The sequence below is a fragment of the Anopheles ziemanni genome, chromosome 2, assembly GCF_943734765.1.
Source record: "Anopheles ziemanni chromosome 2, idAnoZiCoDA_A2_x.2, whole genome shotgun sequence".
Classification (NCBI taxonomy): Eukaryota; Metazoa; Arthropoda; class Insecta; order Diptera; family Culicidae; genus Anopheles; species Anopheles ziemanni.
In genome coordinates this window covers 4,671,999-4,686,466 of record NC_080705.1, presented here as the reverse complement: position 1 = coordinate 4,686,466, position 14,468 = coordinate 4,671,999, and the positions used below count along the sequence as shown (strand labels likewise).

The 14,468-nt window shown below is 48.2% G+C and overlaps 1 protein-coding gene across 1 annotated transcript; it reads left to right on the top strand.

Annotated features, from left to right (window-relative positions):
• Positions 1-1,011: 1,011 nt before the first annotated feature.
• Positions 1,012-12,867, top strand: LOC131281828 (uncharacterized). Its single transcript, XM_058311184.1, has 5 exons — positions 1,012-1,185; positions 11,135-11,244; positions 11,332-11,478; positions 11,574-12,425; positions 12,501-12,867. The coding sequence occupies exons 1-5, from the start codon at positions 1,012-1,014 to the stop codon at positions 12,865-12,867; spliced, it is 1,650 nt and encodes a 549-aa protein (XP_058167167.1).
• The last annotated feature ends 1,601 nt before the right edge of the window (positions 12,868-14,468 follow it).

Below are 14,468 nucleotides of genomic sequence, written 5' to 3'. Positions count from 1 at the left end.
TGGAAGACCCTGCCGTCCGTTTTATTTCTTTTCCTTCCTTTCTCGGTTCTTTCGCCGATCGCCGCATAAACCAGCCCGAGCTGTGTACGGTTGACCATCGGTCCGAAGCATCTTGCGGGACACGAATCTAATTTGGATGGATCGCTGTCCTTCTCCCGCGCGGGAACTCAAAATTCGAATGAAAACGAAGCATTTTAATTAACGTAAATCGTCACGTAATGGGCGGCAGTTGCGCAACTTCATGCGGGCTCCAATGGATCGCCAGAAATAGGAAGTCGCGGGACCTAAACCGAAACTCTTCCCCAAACATTCCCGATACAGCGCTAGAGACTCCACCGGCGGCTTCCTTCTGGGAAGTCATTGTGCTGAGGACCTACCGCGGTGTCGTAAGTGACGACGCTGATGATCCAGACAATGGGGACAATGTACCGGGACTTCGAATGTGTTGTGACAAATGGAGTGGAATTCTCGATCGATTCGTCTCGAGCGCGAGGAGGTGTTTCTCGGCTTTTAATAGCCTTCAACTTCCGCGCGACTTCCAATGATCGATCAATCCTCAAACCATTGGATGGATTGGAGATCGATCCCCCTGGGTAGTTCGTTTGGTGTGTTTATTCCTCCTCGGTTGCATAACTCTAGCTTACAACATAGTATCAGTAGTCGCTAACGGAATCTCAGGGGAGAAGACTTTAGCACCAACGGGATGGACTTATCTTCCACGGTCAGATCTTGGAAGTATGCAACAACCGGGCCAAACGGTGAATGAACGGTTCGCTCCAAGTGCGGAACTGGAACGTGCCCCGGTGACGTCCATAATTGATCAATTAGCTCGACGACTCGATCGATGCCGGTGTCAAACCCGATGCCTGTGACAGCTGTGTCCGGTTTGTGGCTCATCGGAATATCGCAGAAATTATCTGTCATTACCTCCCGACAAACCAAACGTGTGTCCCACTCGTCTACTCGTATGCTCGTGTGTGTGTCTAATCGGAGATCCTCCTTCTTTTGCAGATGCTGAAACACGTGCAGATATCGCCGATGCGCAGCCGGTCCGACTCGCTGTCGATGCGTTCGTCCACATCCTGCGCCTCGTCGCTGTGCGGCAGCCCGGAACCTCCGAACGACCAGCTGCGAAGTCACTCGAGGGCATCCAGCTACTCCAGCCTCAACGAGACCATTCCCCAGGTAGGTGGCACCCAAGAGAAACCGCCGGAGCAAGAAGCCACGAGTGAGCGTTATGCAAAGTTTACGATTTAATTATTCTGCAATCCTCGGCTCGCAATCCGGGACTCCACAAGGGAGTCAAGTTCACTTCTCCAAGTGGCTTGTGAGTTGAACGTTTTGCACGGTCTTATATTTGATCTTGCCTTTTTCCCCCCAGTAAAGAGTCGTAAAAAATCGTACTCTAATTGCAACATAACGCAATTATTTTCCCCAAAACGTTCTTCGGGGGAAAAGGGACGGAAAAACACCATCACTCTCGGCCAAACAATGGTCGCTCTGATTTTGACTTTCAAGGCAAAAAGTTAAAACCCCACCGACAACTAGTTTTTCGGCGGGGGGATTTAAATTTTATTATCTACCCACACCGCCTTGTCCCCCATTTTCCCTCCCGTTTCAACTGGCCATTGCCAATCTTTCAATGAACCTGATGATGATGATGATGATGCGGCGATGAAGATGTTGACGAGGTGCTCATTACGGTGAAGTGGTTCGACACCCAATTTTTGGACCATTCGCGCGCGCTGGTTGTTGGCCAAAACGTAACGTTTCCGTACGAGAGTTTTCCGAGGGTTGGGTGAGGGAAGCCGGAAGAAGGTACCAAACGCAAACGGTTAGATCGGCGTAACGTTAATTATTGTCATTACGCTCGGTTGTTACTCTACCACCGGGTGAGGAAAGTAAAATTATTTTCCACGACGACATACATCTTTTTTCCCTCCCCACTGATGTTTTGGGTTGGCGTGAAAAATGTGTAGTGCTGAGTGTGCGAAAGAAGTCATCCGCTGGCCTGCATGAGTTTGAATCTCTTCCGACAAATGGTGGATGCATGTGGTTAGCAAATCATCCCCATTTTAATGAAGTATTGTTCGCGTCGAAAAAAACATGGCGTGCCGTCGAGGTTAGGAAAGCAATTTGGTTTTCCTTCGCTCGTGCCGGCGGGGCGAATATTTGCCCCCGTTCCCACCCACCTCCTCCGGAGAGACCTTTGCTATCGTTCATCGCCATTCTTGGTGCGTTGCGTGGTTTTAATTGTGCATATGGATCGCGGAACACACACACTTACTCTTCACTTCACTTCGCCAGGGAGAATTATGCGCGAATATGATCGTGCTCATAACGGTGTTGTGTTGTGTTGTTTTCATCTGCAGAACCGACGTCTAAGGGATGGTTGGGATTAAAAATGGAATAGATTCCCCTCGGAGAGAAAATATGAATCACACAAAACCAACGTTGCTGGGCCACAGTTTGCCATTTTCCAATCCGTTACAGCAGGTTCCTTTAAGCAATTCTCAAACCACAAGAACACCACTCCGGAGGTTGCCATGTTCGCCCTTCAGTGTTTAATTGGATTCTGGCTTCCCACAGCAAACACACATGCTGCTGGCTACGAAAACGGGCAGGAAGACCCCAAGCAAACCGAAACGGGCAATGAAGAATCTCGCGAGAGAGTTCTGGTGTGCGCGCAATCTGGTGATGGAATCGACATCGGATGCAACCGGACCAGCTGGTGCATGTATGCAACTAATTAAATCTGCAACAGCTGCCCGGTGGCGAACCGAACCCGGTGGTGCATTCGGTACGAGGGTTGCCCTTTTCTGGCCTCCGGGTGCGCGCAAGTTTACTACTGCATCGAAATTGACTTGAGAAAGTATTTTGCGAAGGCTAACAGCTCACTTAATAAATGAGGTTCACTTTGCTTTCGTTTTGCGCGGGAAAAGATCAAACCGAACTGTTTTCGGTTCGGTTTTCAAAGAAACACAAGAATGATTGCTTCAAACTGTCACAAAGTGACGTTTCAGTTCCTCCCGTCGTGCGCTTTCCATCCGTTTGCCACATATGTCAACCCTTTTGTCGGTGGAGGGTGGTTTTTCTTCACCCTAGCGGCGTGTCTTTCCCTGGTCAGTCAGTTGCCCCAGTTTTGTGGTGAAATTTTTCGCTAGAAATCGAAAGTTCAGCATACATCGTCCGATCGGCAAGGCAAAGATCACGAAGATGCACACACAGGCACACACACATACGATTGAGTCACGCACGAAGGAGGAAAAGCGGCTTATTTTTATTCGCGGAAAGGCATCGCAACGATCATCGCGATCGATGGATTGTAAATGGCTGCCTTTTCTCCCTACCTCTCTCCCTAGTAAGATTGGATTTCGTTTAGCATGTTTTGCTCATCCGGGGGGAGGGGGGAGGCTTCAGAAGGGAATTAGAAAAGGGCCTCATCGGGGCGGGCAGGAAATTGGTTTTAGCACCAGCGAGCGAGCAGATGGTTTCGCTTTCGCAGAGGAAAAGCTCCATCGGAACTTTTCGATGCGGTCTGTTTGTACTCTTTGAACGAACGATCGGAACGGAAGCTGCTGATATCAAGGGGCGGCATTTTGTTTTGGAATGGGAAGAGAAATGGTGGCTAGGAAAATATTGTTTAGATAGAAGAAAACTGGCCCCTTCCGGTGTTTGTGGAGCGAAAACCACACCAAAAAAGGTGAAAGACTGCCCAACGCTAACCGATTTATGACTCAGATTCCCCACATGAGAGGTAAAAGTTGGAGTGTGTCCGTTTGGCAAACCAACGTTAGCAACACCTGCTCTTTTCCTTCCTGAAGACCCTCGAAAGGGAACGCTCAGCTCGACGCTTGAAACACTAAACCGGAACATATGACCACCCGCACCAAGCACCGGAAAAAGGAAAGAACCGGTCCGACCTTAAGCCCGATTTATGATTCACCGGAAGCGTCAGGAGGCAGAAGCCTTACATGGGAGCGACAGGTGTGGCATTGTAGGACGTTCGTGTACGTTCTGGTGCTGCAGTTGGATTTTCGCAAGTGTCGACAAATTGCAAGCTGAATCATTGCGCCGTTGTCGGATTAAACCGTTTGGAAAACCGAGCAGGGTGGAAAAATTCATTCTCAGGAAGTAGTGAAATTGTTCAAGATGGCTAAATCTGGACGAATTCTTGTGAAGGTGTTCAGCAGCTCGTCGTTGTTTGCACGGCGTATGTACCGTTCGCTTACCTTTCCTTCTTTCGTGACCGAATCCCGAAATCCAAGAACGAAGGAAAGTTGCCGCAAATGGTACGCAGGCTCGGTCTTGTGTTTGCTAAACAGAGGCTCCTATCCGGTTTCCTTAGTACAACTGTTGCTGCTTTCTGGCTCCTCCCGGGGCATAAGAAGGACCGAATGGCCCGCGGTCTGTTGAAAGATGTTATGCTATTTTTGGGGTTCGGTTGCGTGAACCCCAAGGATCCTTTTTATTTCTTTTGCTGAGAAAAGGAAATGAAAGGACCTACACGACCTTTTACCTACTTCCTGGACCCAGCGAAGCATCTCCGGGTTCACCAATTCGGGAAGTATTATTTGCGGTTCATTATTTGACCATCTTTGGGTTTTCTTTTGTGCCCATTTTCTTACTTGAACTAAGATAGTGTTGGATTATTACATCCTTCTGTTAGGACGGTTACGTTTTACTTTGATTCCATTTGCTAGTTGGATGGAAGATCCCTGTCCTAGATGAAGGCTATGTTTGGGCTACCTTTGGAGTGTGCGCGCGCGTTCATTAAGACCGTTCTTTGCGTGTTTGCTGCTCAATTTATTTCACCTCAACAAGACCCTAATTTCTGGGGAATTTATTTGTCTCTTACGGCGGAAAATAGAAACGCACTTGTCGGAAGGCTAACTTAAAATAGATCTACACTAAAAGGAGGTCCTTTCTTTCCTTCATCAAAGGCAAAAAGGACAACGAGGTTGGAAAAAACCCTTATTTGTAACGTAAGCGGTAGTAAAAATGGTTAAACTCGTTTAGCAATCCGCCGCCGGTTTTGGGTTCTCGTCTCGGGCCTAAGCTTGGCTTAAACTGCTCGGAATCGGATTCAATTTGCCAAGGTTTGTTTGTGTGTGTGTTCGTAGATAAATAGTATTTGGGAAACCCGCTTGTGGGATATATGTTAGTTGATGAATTTAACGGACCGTTTCGGTTTTCGGAAGAAGATCCTCAGCGAAACTCCTATCGGTGAAGGAGAGATGTGGCCCTTTCCGGGAGTCGGCCTTGTACCTTGATCTCGACCTTCTCCGCCTAATGAGAGGGTGTTGATTGAGAGGATCAAAATCGGGTTTTCTCCTTGGCCGGAAGGGACCTCCTAGTTCCAATGCCGGAGGCTCTGCACTATCGGGTGTGTTTAAATTAATTTGCTTCAGGGGGAGAGAAAAAACAACCGGTGCTGCTCATTTTGCATGCGGTCAAAAGAAAGGGTTTGTTTTTTGGATACAGTTTGTGAAATTTCGTAACATACTTTTTCCGCCCTTTCCCCACCAAACGCAGAATCCACCCGGGCCGGTTGTTGGGTGTTTTGGGAATCGAGAATGTGGTTCCACCGGGGAGCTCATTAATTTCGCTTTTTCGGCTTTTAAAGTAAGTCTGACGTGTGCCTACCGGAAACTGCTGGACCGCCACCACCCCACTCTCACTGCCTCATCACTTGCCTTTGCGAACGATGGCCAGCGGGCCAAAACGCTAGAGGGAAGACGAAAAGAAATGGAAACAAAACTCGAAACGAAAATCACCACCAGATTGTGGCACCGGTATCCAATCCGCATCCACCCCTTGGGGTGAAAATATTTGGATTATTTTCATTTCCACCACTGGCCCTGGGGTTGGGGTTGGTGGGGTGAGGTTTCGCGCTTTCCCCGCCCGGTCTCCCGTTTTGTCATTTCACGAACGCCCTATCGTTGGAGCGGGAAAAAAGGAGGAAAAAAACCCTCCATAAGTTTGGTTATATTCCGCCCCGATAATGACGTGCGTCCGATTAAAGCGCGCCTTCTCTCGGCCACGGCACGGAGAGATTAAAAATATTCGCCCTTTCCCGTTACACCCGTTGACCGGTCCATCCGGTATCCAAATCAGAGAAAAAAAAATGGAACAGATGCAAAGAAAAACAGCATCAAAGTAAATAAAACAACCAACAACTCAGAGTGGCACAAATGAACTCGCAAATACTCGCTGGACAATGGGACACCGGGCAGCAGTTTTTCGTGCCGAATGATTAAAAAAGACTAAATCACTGTTTGATAACAAATGTCGTTACTGTTGCGAGGGGGCCCTCTCTGGGTCTTTTTATAGGTTGCGCTTCAGAACACACGCTATGAAAAACGGAAGTAAAAGTTCAAAACAAAAAGTGTAAAGGGGCGAAAAAAGTTTCGGCCTCTGATTTTGTCCACTTGGTGGAACATCGGGGGTTTGGAACCATTTCATCGGGAAAAAGTGTCGCCACGATGGAAAAACGATAGTTTCGGTTCCTTGTTTTCATTAATCGATCCTTTGGGAAACATGTGTTTGTCAGTTGTTTACTTCAAACATGTTTTTATTGCGTGACATTGAGACAAATGCCGAACCTTTTTCAAAACTAATAAAAGTTGCTAACGAATGTATCGAACCGATTAAAACTTGCACATGCCACCCTCGAGAGTGTAAAGTTGAGAAGTAAAAATAAATGCGAAACGTCTATCGGCACGATCGAATGGAGGTAGAAATTATTAGGCCATCAATCGGCATCGGGAGAATTGCGTTCCGTTTGACAAGAGTATCCATTCCGATTGTTTTACGACACAGGGTTTTTAAAAAATGGTCGTCCGGAACCGTTGGTGACTTTTCAAATTTTATTATCACCAGCGTCTTCGCGAATTCGAATCAATTCAAGGTCCAGTTCTAAAGTTCTGAAAAAAGGGGACACAAGACACAAGCAAATAAGTCGTAAATAAAACGGGGTTCCAAACTAAACCCCCAAGCTGAGTGAAGGGTCATCGTCCATGTGCGCCATAGCGATCAATTTAATTTTCTTTCAATCCCATGGATTGGTCGTGAAAATTGAAAGTGAGCCCCTGCGGTCGATTCCCCCGCCCGGAAAAGTTTACATTTCACGATTGATGCGAATCCCTTTTTTCCGCTTTTTTATTCGTTGATTAAATTTAAAGCTAGGTAGGCTAGATTTTATTTATTTCAATTCATGCTACCCGGTTACATAAAATAATAAATAACCCAATGGAACCGATGAAATATTTCTAACTGATTTTCCAAAATCAATTCCACTATAAACTACTTCTGAAAATCGGCAGCCATTTGTCGAACGCTGGTGAGGATAAAAAGGAATGTTTTATGTCCTAAAAACGGTCTCACACCCCGATCTACGCCTCCACCCACCAAACAAGGGCGGTCCCTCCGACGCCATTGTGGGTTAATTTGAAAAGCGGCCGTGTTCGGAAAAGCACCACGCGCGGGAAAGCCGTTTTACGCCTGCAATTTGCTAGACGCCGATGGAACCGGTGACACAAAGTTAAATTTTACGGTCGGCACAAACCGTCACCCCGAAGGGGCGGTACATTCCAGTTTCGGGTTGTGAAAACCGTGGGAGGAAAGGAAGGAAGTTTTCCAACCGCTAGTTCTCCGCTCGGGAAAGGACGTGAGGAGAAAATTTACTATTATGACGCGTAAAGTGTGTGTGCTTGAGGTTTCTTATCTTTCCCGAGCCTCTTTGAGCTCACGTTTGTCGAAGGCCATGACATGCGGTGTTGTGTGTGTGTGTGTGTTACGAGGTTCCAAACCGATCGTTTTGAGCAAAAGGAGGAGGCCTGTTGTGTGATTCAATAACTTTTGCTTCACCATTTCCATCCCACTGGAAAAAGGGTGAACGACGATAACGAATGTGGGTGGATGGTTGGAAGAGGTGACAAACGATGAAAAACTGCTTTCCTAGTTCCCCCTCCCACCCCCCTCCCCTATCGCGCAGTTTCGTCCTTAACTCGAGGAGAGGGCATAAAAATGTTATTCCTCAACGTGTGGAAAACCATACCCGGTCGACTTGATTTCCCCGAATTGTACCCTATCCCCGCACCGAACCATCCTGCTCCTTCAACCTGCCGGATGCCGAAGCAGATAAAATGCGGCGCAGTGGCTCGGAAAATGGAAATTAAATCGGAAAAAAGGAAGCGCGTAAACGCGACCGCGAACCTCGATTCCCGAATGATCTCGTGGAAAACGCGGAGAGGGAGAGGTTGTCAGGGTACCACACCACACCAACAACAACCGGTTGGTGAGCGAGCGTCTGTGTGTATTTTTCCAACGTTCCTTTTGTTGTGGTTTCTCACGTTGAAGGCACGTCCTTGTTGGTTCGTTCCACGAGCGAAGAAACCGCACGAAAAATGGATTTCCCAGCGTGCCAAAAAAATAAAATGGCGCTAAATGGAAAATATGCTCATTTGTCTAGCGATGTTGTTGCGTTGTACATATGTGTGTATGGGGGGAAAACCAGCCGGTGCCAATTTTTGGCGTCAGCTCACGTGCGCCCGGTGGTGAAAAGCCTATTTCGCTGTCATCTCTCGTCGTGGACTGACTTTCCCGGTTAGACTTTCCCGAGAAACACGTTCTTCGGTAGCTGGTTTTTGGCTCGATAGTATTGTACTTTATAGATTAATATATTTTTTCTCAAATCCACCGCATCACGCACGTGCTTTAATAAATCCTCTAACTGTTTTCCATAACCCCGTGAGCATGATCTTTGGTAATTTCCTTTAATGCTTTATCTTGTCACATGCGCGAATCCAGTATTCACACCCGCACATTGTCTCGGGCGGTTCACACAAATGTTCCCTTAAAGCCAAAGTTCAAAAACAGGATCCCCTTTTCAATGGCTTTAAGTTCCCGCGAAGATTTTCTTCAACCACCCAATGTCAAGCCGCGTCGGGGTAATATGAGCTCGTTCTTCCATTACAACGATCACAGCCACCGCAAACGGGCGTGCAAGAATTCCCGTGAGCGACACCGTGAGCATATTATTTCCACCCGCTGGCATCGGAAAAGCCTTATTTTTGCTGTGCGGAACGCTGTTTCACGGAAACACGTATCGCTGGTTAACCAAGGCACATCGTTTTCCTCGGATTGTCCTTTTGCTTTTGCGTTGCCAGACCTTTTGGGGTCCAATCCAGACCGAAAGGCATAACCTCTACGTCCAATAATGTCTAAGTGACGATGGGTGCGAATTATTGCAACTTTGTGTTACTCTTTCCCTAAACAAGGGAGCGTTCTTTCACCTTGTTTCCCGTCGGTTTTTCCCACCGCGATCGGTGAAAGTGGTTGAGTGAGTGAATATTCCACCGATTTATCGACTCCATCGAGAGCGTCGGGTTCCCTATGTTTTGTCACAGCGGACAGAGGAGTCAATCACGGGAGAAAAGAGAAGATGTGCGTCATGTGATGAGTGCACGCGACGATTATCTCCAATGGCCCCTTGTCCCCGCCGTTAGCTAGCGTTCCATCGGGTTTTCACCGCGCCCTCCGGTTGGAAATTTGTCTAATTAAAATAGTTTCCCCTTCTACTCCCGCCGGGGCCAACACTCCTCTTCGGGAGCTGGAAATATAAAAGGGGGTTCGAAAGGTCCATTGTTTCTGCATCGGATCACGTCTCTCCGGGGACCGTCTTGGAGTTAGTGCCAACCTTCTTCGTTGGGAGAAAGAAAAGACCTCCAGGGGTTGGGAGGAGTAAAGCTCGTTGCGACAATAAATTACTGAATTGCGCACAGTTGGGCGAAGGCGCACGAACGGAAAGTTCCCACGGGGAGGGGTTGGAAAAACCGTGAAAACTGCACCTTCTAATGCCGGTGGCACGAGCCTTCGACTCACACCGGGTTGTCTCGGGCTTCCAGTCGCAGGTCGAACACAAAGGTTGCCTCCTCCAACAAAACAAAGAAGCACACAACAGCGCAAAAGAAAATTCCCTCACCAGCGCGGGTGGCTTCTACTACTGGGTGGTTGTTTTATGCATTAAAATCACATTTGAGTCACGCACCGCACACCTCGACGGAACACGGAGGGGATTGAGCCATTCGGAAGGGGAAATGGGAGGGTGATTTTCCCGCGCTTTCTCTCCGATGCTGGAAGGAAAACCAAAACAAACCCAACGGCGCATGCGCGATCTCAAGATGGACGAGTTTTCCCGCGCACACGTTCCATCGTGCGTCGTTCGAGGTGAGACAAACAAACAAACTAACGCCCGAACGATTTATGGCACCTTTATCAATGGAGGCCGAATGCGCACAATGCGCAAACTCTCTATTTTCGCCGCGGAAATGCTGCCTTATCTTAGCGGCACGAAAATAAAAAAAAACGGTAGCGGGTTTTTCGATTTGCTTAGAAATGGTATCATTTAAATTATTAAAGCTTTCTCCGGCCTTAACACATTCCGCTACGAAAAGCGAAAGGTGTTTGAACTTATTTTTGTTAACCAACGCCTGCTTTAATGGATTTACCAAACGGATTTTTTGAATTCTTCGACGTTCGGTTAAAAAAAGACTCCAACCGGGAGCTTTTCGGCCGAAATCCTACGTTCAACAACTACGCACTAACGAAGGGACGGTTGAAAAGAACCAACGTCCCAATTTGCGTCACCAAAGCCGCCCAAACCCGAATTTTACTTCCGGGTATCCTGGATGCTCTTCCTTTGAAGTTTCCCGACCGGGAAACCGGGAGGAGGCCTCTTATTTTGCTCACCTAAAGCCGAAAAAATCCCAAAGGCACCGCGGACAAATCCTTTCGCGCTAACACAGGGATTTGTCCTTTTTTTTCGGTCGGTGGACCATTTCGACGACCAGGTTGGGCTTTTGTCCGGTGGGGTTTCGGGAAACGCACGAAAAACATCGGATTAATCTCTAACTGGGTCGAGGGACGGTTGCAACATTGTTGCACCTAAGGGTTTTTATCTGTAGGAAACAAAGAAAAGGAAAACCCCTTTACCAAATGGAACCGTAAATGTAATGATTTCCTACGTCCAGATGTTTCGCAAACCGAAGAATATCTATGTTCCTTCCGATTTATTTCCTTCGATTACTTATCGGTTTCTCGTTTTTTCTCTGCTCGTTTTTTTCCCAAACAGACCACAATTAAAATCTACACCGCGTGCCTGCGCCAGGACATCGAGTACAAAACGTTGGGCATCTCGTACGACGCCACCAGCAAAGGAGTCGTCCAGCAGCTTCTCCGAAGGTACGTGTTTCGGTCAAACCGAACCTTCCGGTTGGTTTTTATGTTCACTTTTCTTATCCACCGCTTTTCATTCTTCTCTTCTCTCAGGTGTAAGATGCGCCACCGGGATCCGAGGCTGTTCTATCTCACGATGGAGGTAACCGTACGCCGTCCGGGTGTGAAATCGGTCCTAGAACTCGACGACGAAGCACGTCCGGCGTTGCTGCAAGCGTGCCACCCGAAGGGAGACTCACGGTAGGTTTCTTTAATTGAAACCTTTTTTTTTTAATGTTTCCGAACCACATAAAGGCTTCCTACTAAACGCTCCCTTCCTTTGGTTTCCCTTACAGATTTTGTCTCCAACAGAGACCGGGAGGTCTTATACGGGTTCACACCTCGGCCTTGCAGCCAAACTCTCAGTACAAATCGCTGCTCATCTCGGAGGAGACGACCTCGGACGAGCTGCTGTCGCTGCTGCTTTCCTGCTACAACTCCATCGAACCGGTCGAGCAGTTCTCGCTGTACGAGGTGTGTCCCGGGCAGGAGTACCAGCGCAAGCTCCACCCGGACGATCTTCCCCTGAAGACGCAGCTGCAGCGTCAGCAGAAGGGTGAAATTATGCATTTTCTCGTGCGCCGCAATCCCAACTATCCACGCCGCCGCAGTGGCCAGCTGTTGGCAACGATCGCCGAAACGAAACACTTCATTCTAAACACCTCGCTCGACTCCTGCACCAACGGAGGTTCACTGCAGCAACCCGCGTCCCTCGCGCACCACAACAACCATCTACATCCGGCGCAGTTTGCCCACCATCGGTTGTCGCTGCACTCGACCAGCTTCTCGCTCGGACCGGCCGGCACCCCGACCAACACCTTCATCTCGGACATTGTCGACGGGTTGTCCTCGCTGAACGATCTTCCGGCGGAGACGAAGAGTCTTTGCTTGAAGGAGAGTTCATTCGTCGGCTCCTACCCGGAGGTTTCGTTGGACGATTCGACCGCGTCGACCGATTCCGCCGATTCGGCTGAATCGTCCACTTCGTCGGCGTCCTCCTCCTCATCGTGCTCGTCGTTTTCCTCCCTTTCGTCCGATACATCCTCTTCGTCATCGTCGTCGAGTGAACCCGAGGTGGAAGCACGAAGAAACACACCTCAGAAATCGGTAACCAACAACAACAACGACGTCACGAGTCCCTGCCACCAGTGTCCTTCCCAACCCCAAGGCACCACCACGACGTGGAGACATTCGGAACCTACGGAACTGCTCCACGGGGGAAGTGGCGCACCACCGGAAATAAAAAGTAAAAACAGCGCACAACACCAGCAACCTCCACCGCGGCCAGCTAAATCCTCCAGCGTGCAGTTGGTGGCAGCGTTGACCAACAGAGCGACCCTCCCTGCCTCGGCCCTCGCCTCACCGTCCTACAATCCGGTGTACAACATTCGCGAGATCCGCACCGTGAGCCACTCGTTCTCTTCGCTCGGCATCGACAAGAAGCTGGTGGACATTCGTGCGTCACTCGGACCGGAAGCGACCCCTGGGACGTTGCGTAAGGCATCCTCCACCAACGGCAGCGCACCGCCCGTCAACGAGATGGTCAACACCGACCCGGCCAAGGGTGTCGGTAACTTTGTGTACATCTAACTCTACTCTCCCCTACTCCCTAGCATGTCCCCCACGTGTGTGCGTGTGTGTTTTTGTTATCATCCTAGTCGCATCGTAGTAGTAAGAAACACAACAATCGTTCGGTCCGGCGGGGGAAGATGAAACCCCGCAGTGGATCCTTTGAATCGATTCCACCCAAGCGGAGGGAAGCCGCTGAAGTGGAAACCGGACCACACAACGAGGTACATAGAGGCACAGATTACCAGTTAAACCGAAGAGAGATTAATAGGGAAACACCAAATCGAGATGGACACCGTACGGAGGAAGAGGACATTCGAACGGAGGAAGAAGAGAAGAGGAGTGGACCTTTTTACGATTATTTTTTAAACAGAAGAAGACGCGAGAAGCAAGAAATGAACTGTATCGACAATGTGCGCTGAATGCCAAAGAGTTTTAAAGTAGATGCTATGGAATAGTTATAAGGCACGAGAGAGAAAGATAAAAAGTAAGTTTGCAGGACGTTTATCGAAGAAGAAAAATGAAACAGCACTATTAGCCAAAGCCACCCTTGATGTCCAGAGCAAGAAACAGGCGAGCCTGTTGCGATGCGTAAAGAAACGCAAAGGCTCCGCGAAACTACAGAAATACCAAATGAAGCATGTTTTAAAAGCGTTTAATCGAAGGAAGCCAATTCCAGACGAATTATGCGTCGCACTTTTCTATTTAACGTAAACCCTCCTCCACCTTTACCTACGAGTCGCACCTTAGATGGCTATTTGTCTATTTTATTGTCTACTCGCAACATCATCCTGCACATGAATATTGGAAACATTTAGCTTACATCTTATGGCATACACGTATCGAAATTTATATCAAATATCTCCGAATTTTACTCGTTACTTTCTGCACCCTTTACGTACGTTGTGTTTAAACCAATCTCCCCGTCAACAATTATTCTCTATGTAGATGTGTATGATTTTTAAAAATTATGTTTTAAGTAAGTTATGAAACAAATATAAACTAAAACATATGAAACCCTTAAAAGTAGCTCTTGTACGGTTCGATTTTGTGGGGATTATAAATGATGACTTCCTTGTGGAAAAACGTTATGAAACCGTTATTCTTTATCCAGCCAAATGACATTCGTTGTCCCTAAAAAAATCCCTCATTATGTCCGCCTTACCTCCGTTACGTTCTGCCATCTTTTGGGCCAATACCGATCGGTCTTGTGCGCCATCCATCAACGCTGCGACATGCGACGCCATGTGCCACTGTCCATAAAGGGAAAAAGGGTTTCCCGAGGTCCTTGAGCCACTTGTGCTTCACACACACACACACGAGCGATTTCTCATATGGCGTACCAACCGGTTCGTCCTGTCAAGTGTCTTGTGTGGGACGAACTAGAAAAGGAGAAAAACAATCCTTGCGACTCAAGTGCCTACCAGCAAACCACCGGAATCAACCCCTTGACACTCGGGGACTCTTTGGGTAATTAGTTCGTGGTTTTATGTGTGTGTGCTTTGTATTTGTGCACCACAATCCTGTAAGCCACCAGAAGCTTTCCCTCGGCTTAGCGCTAGTTTTCCACTCCATCGTTGAACTATTTTCCCAACTGCTTGGTTGGGTTCGGTTGGACCTGG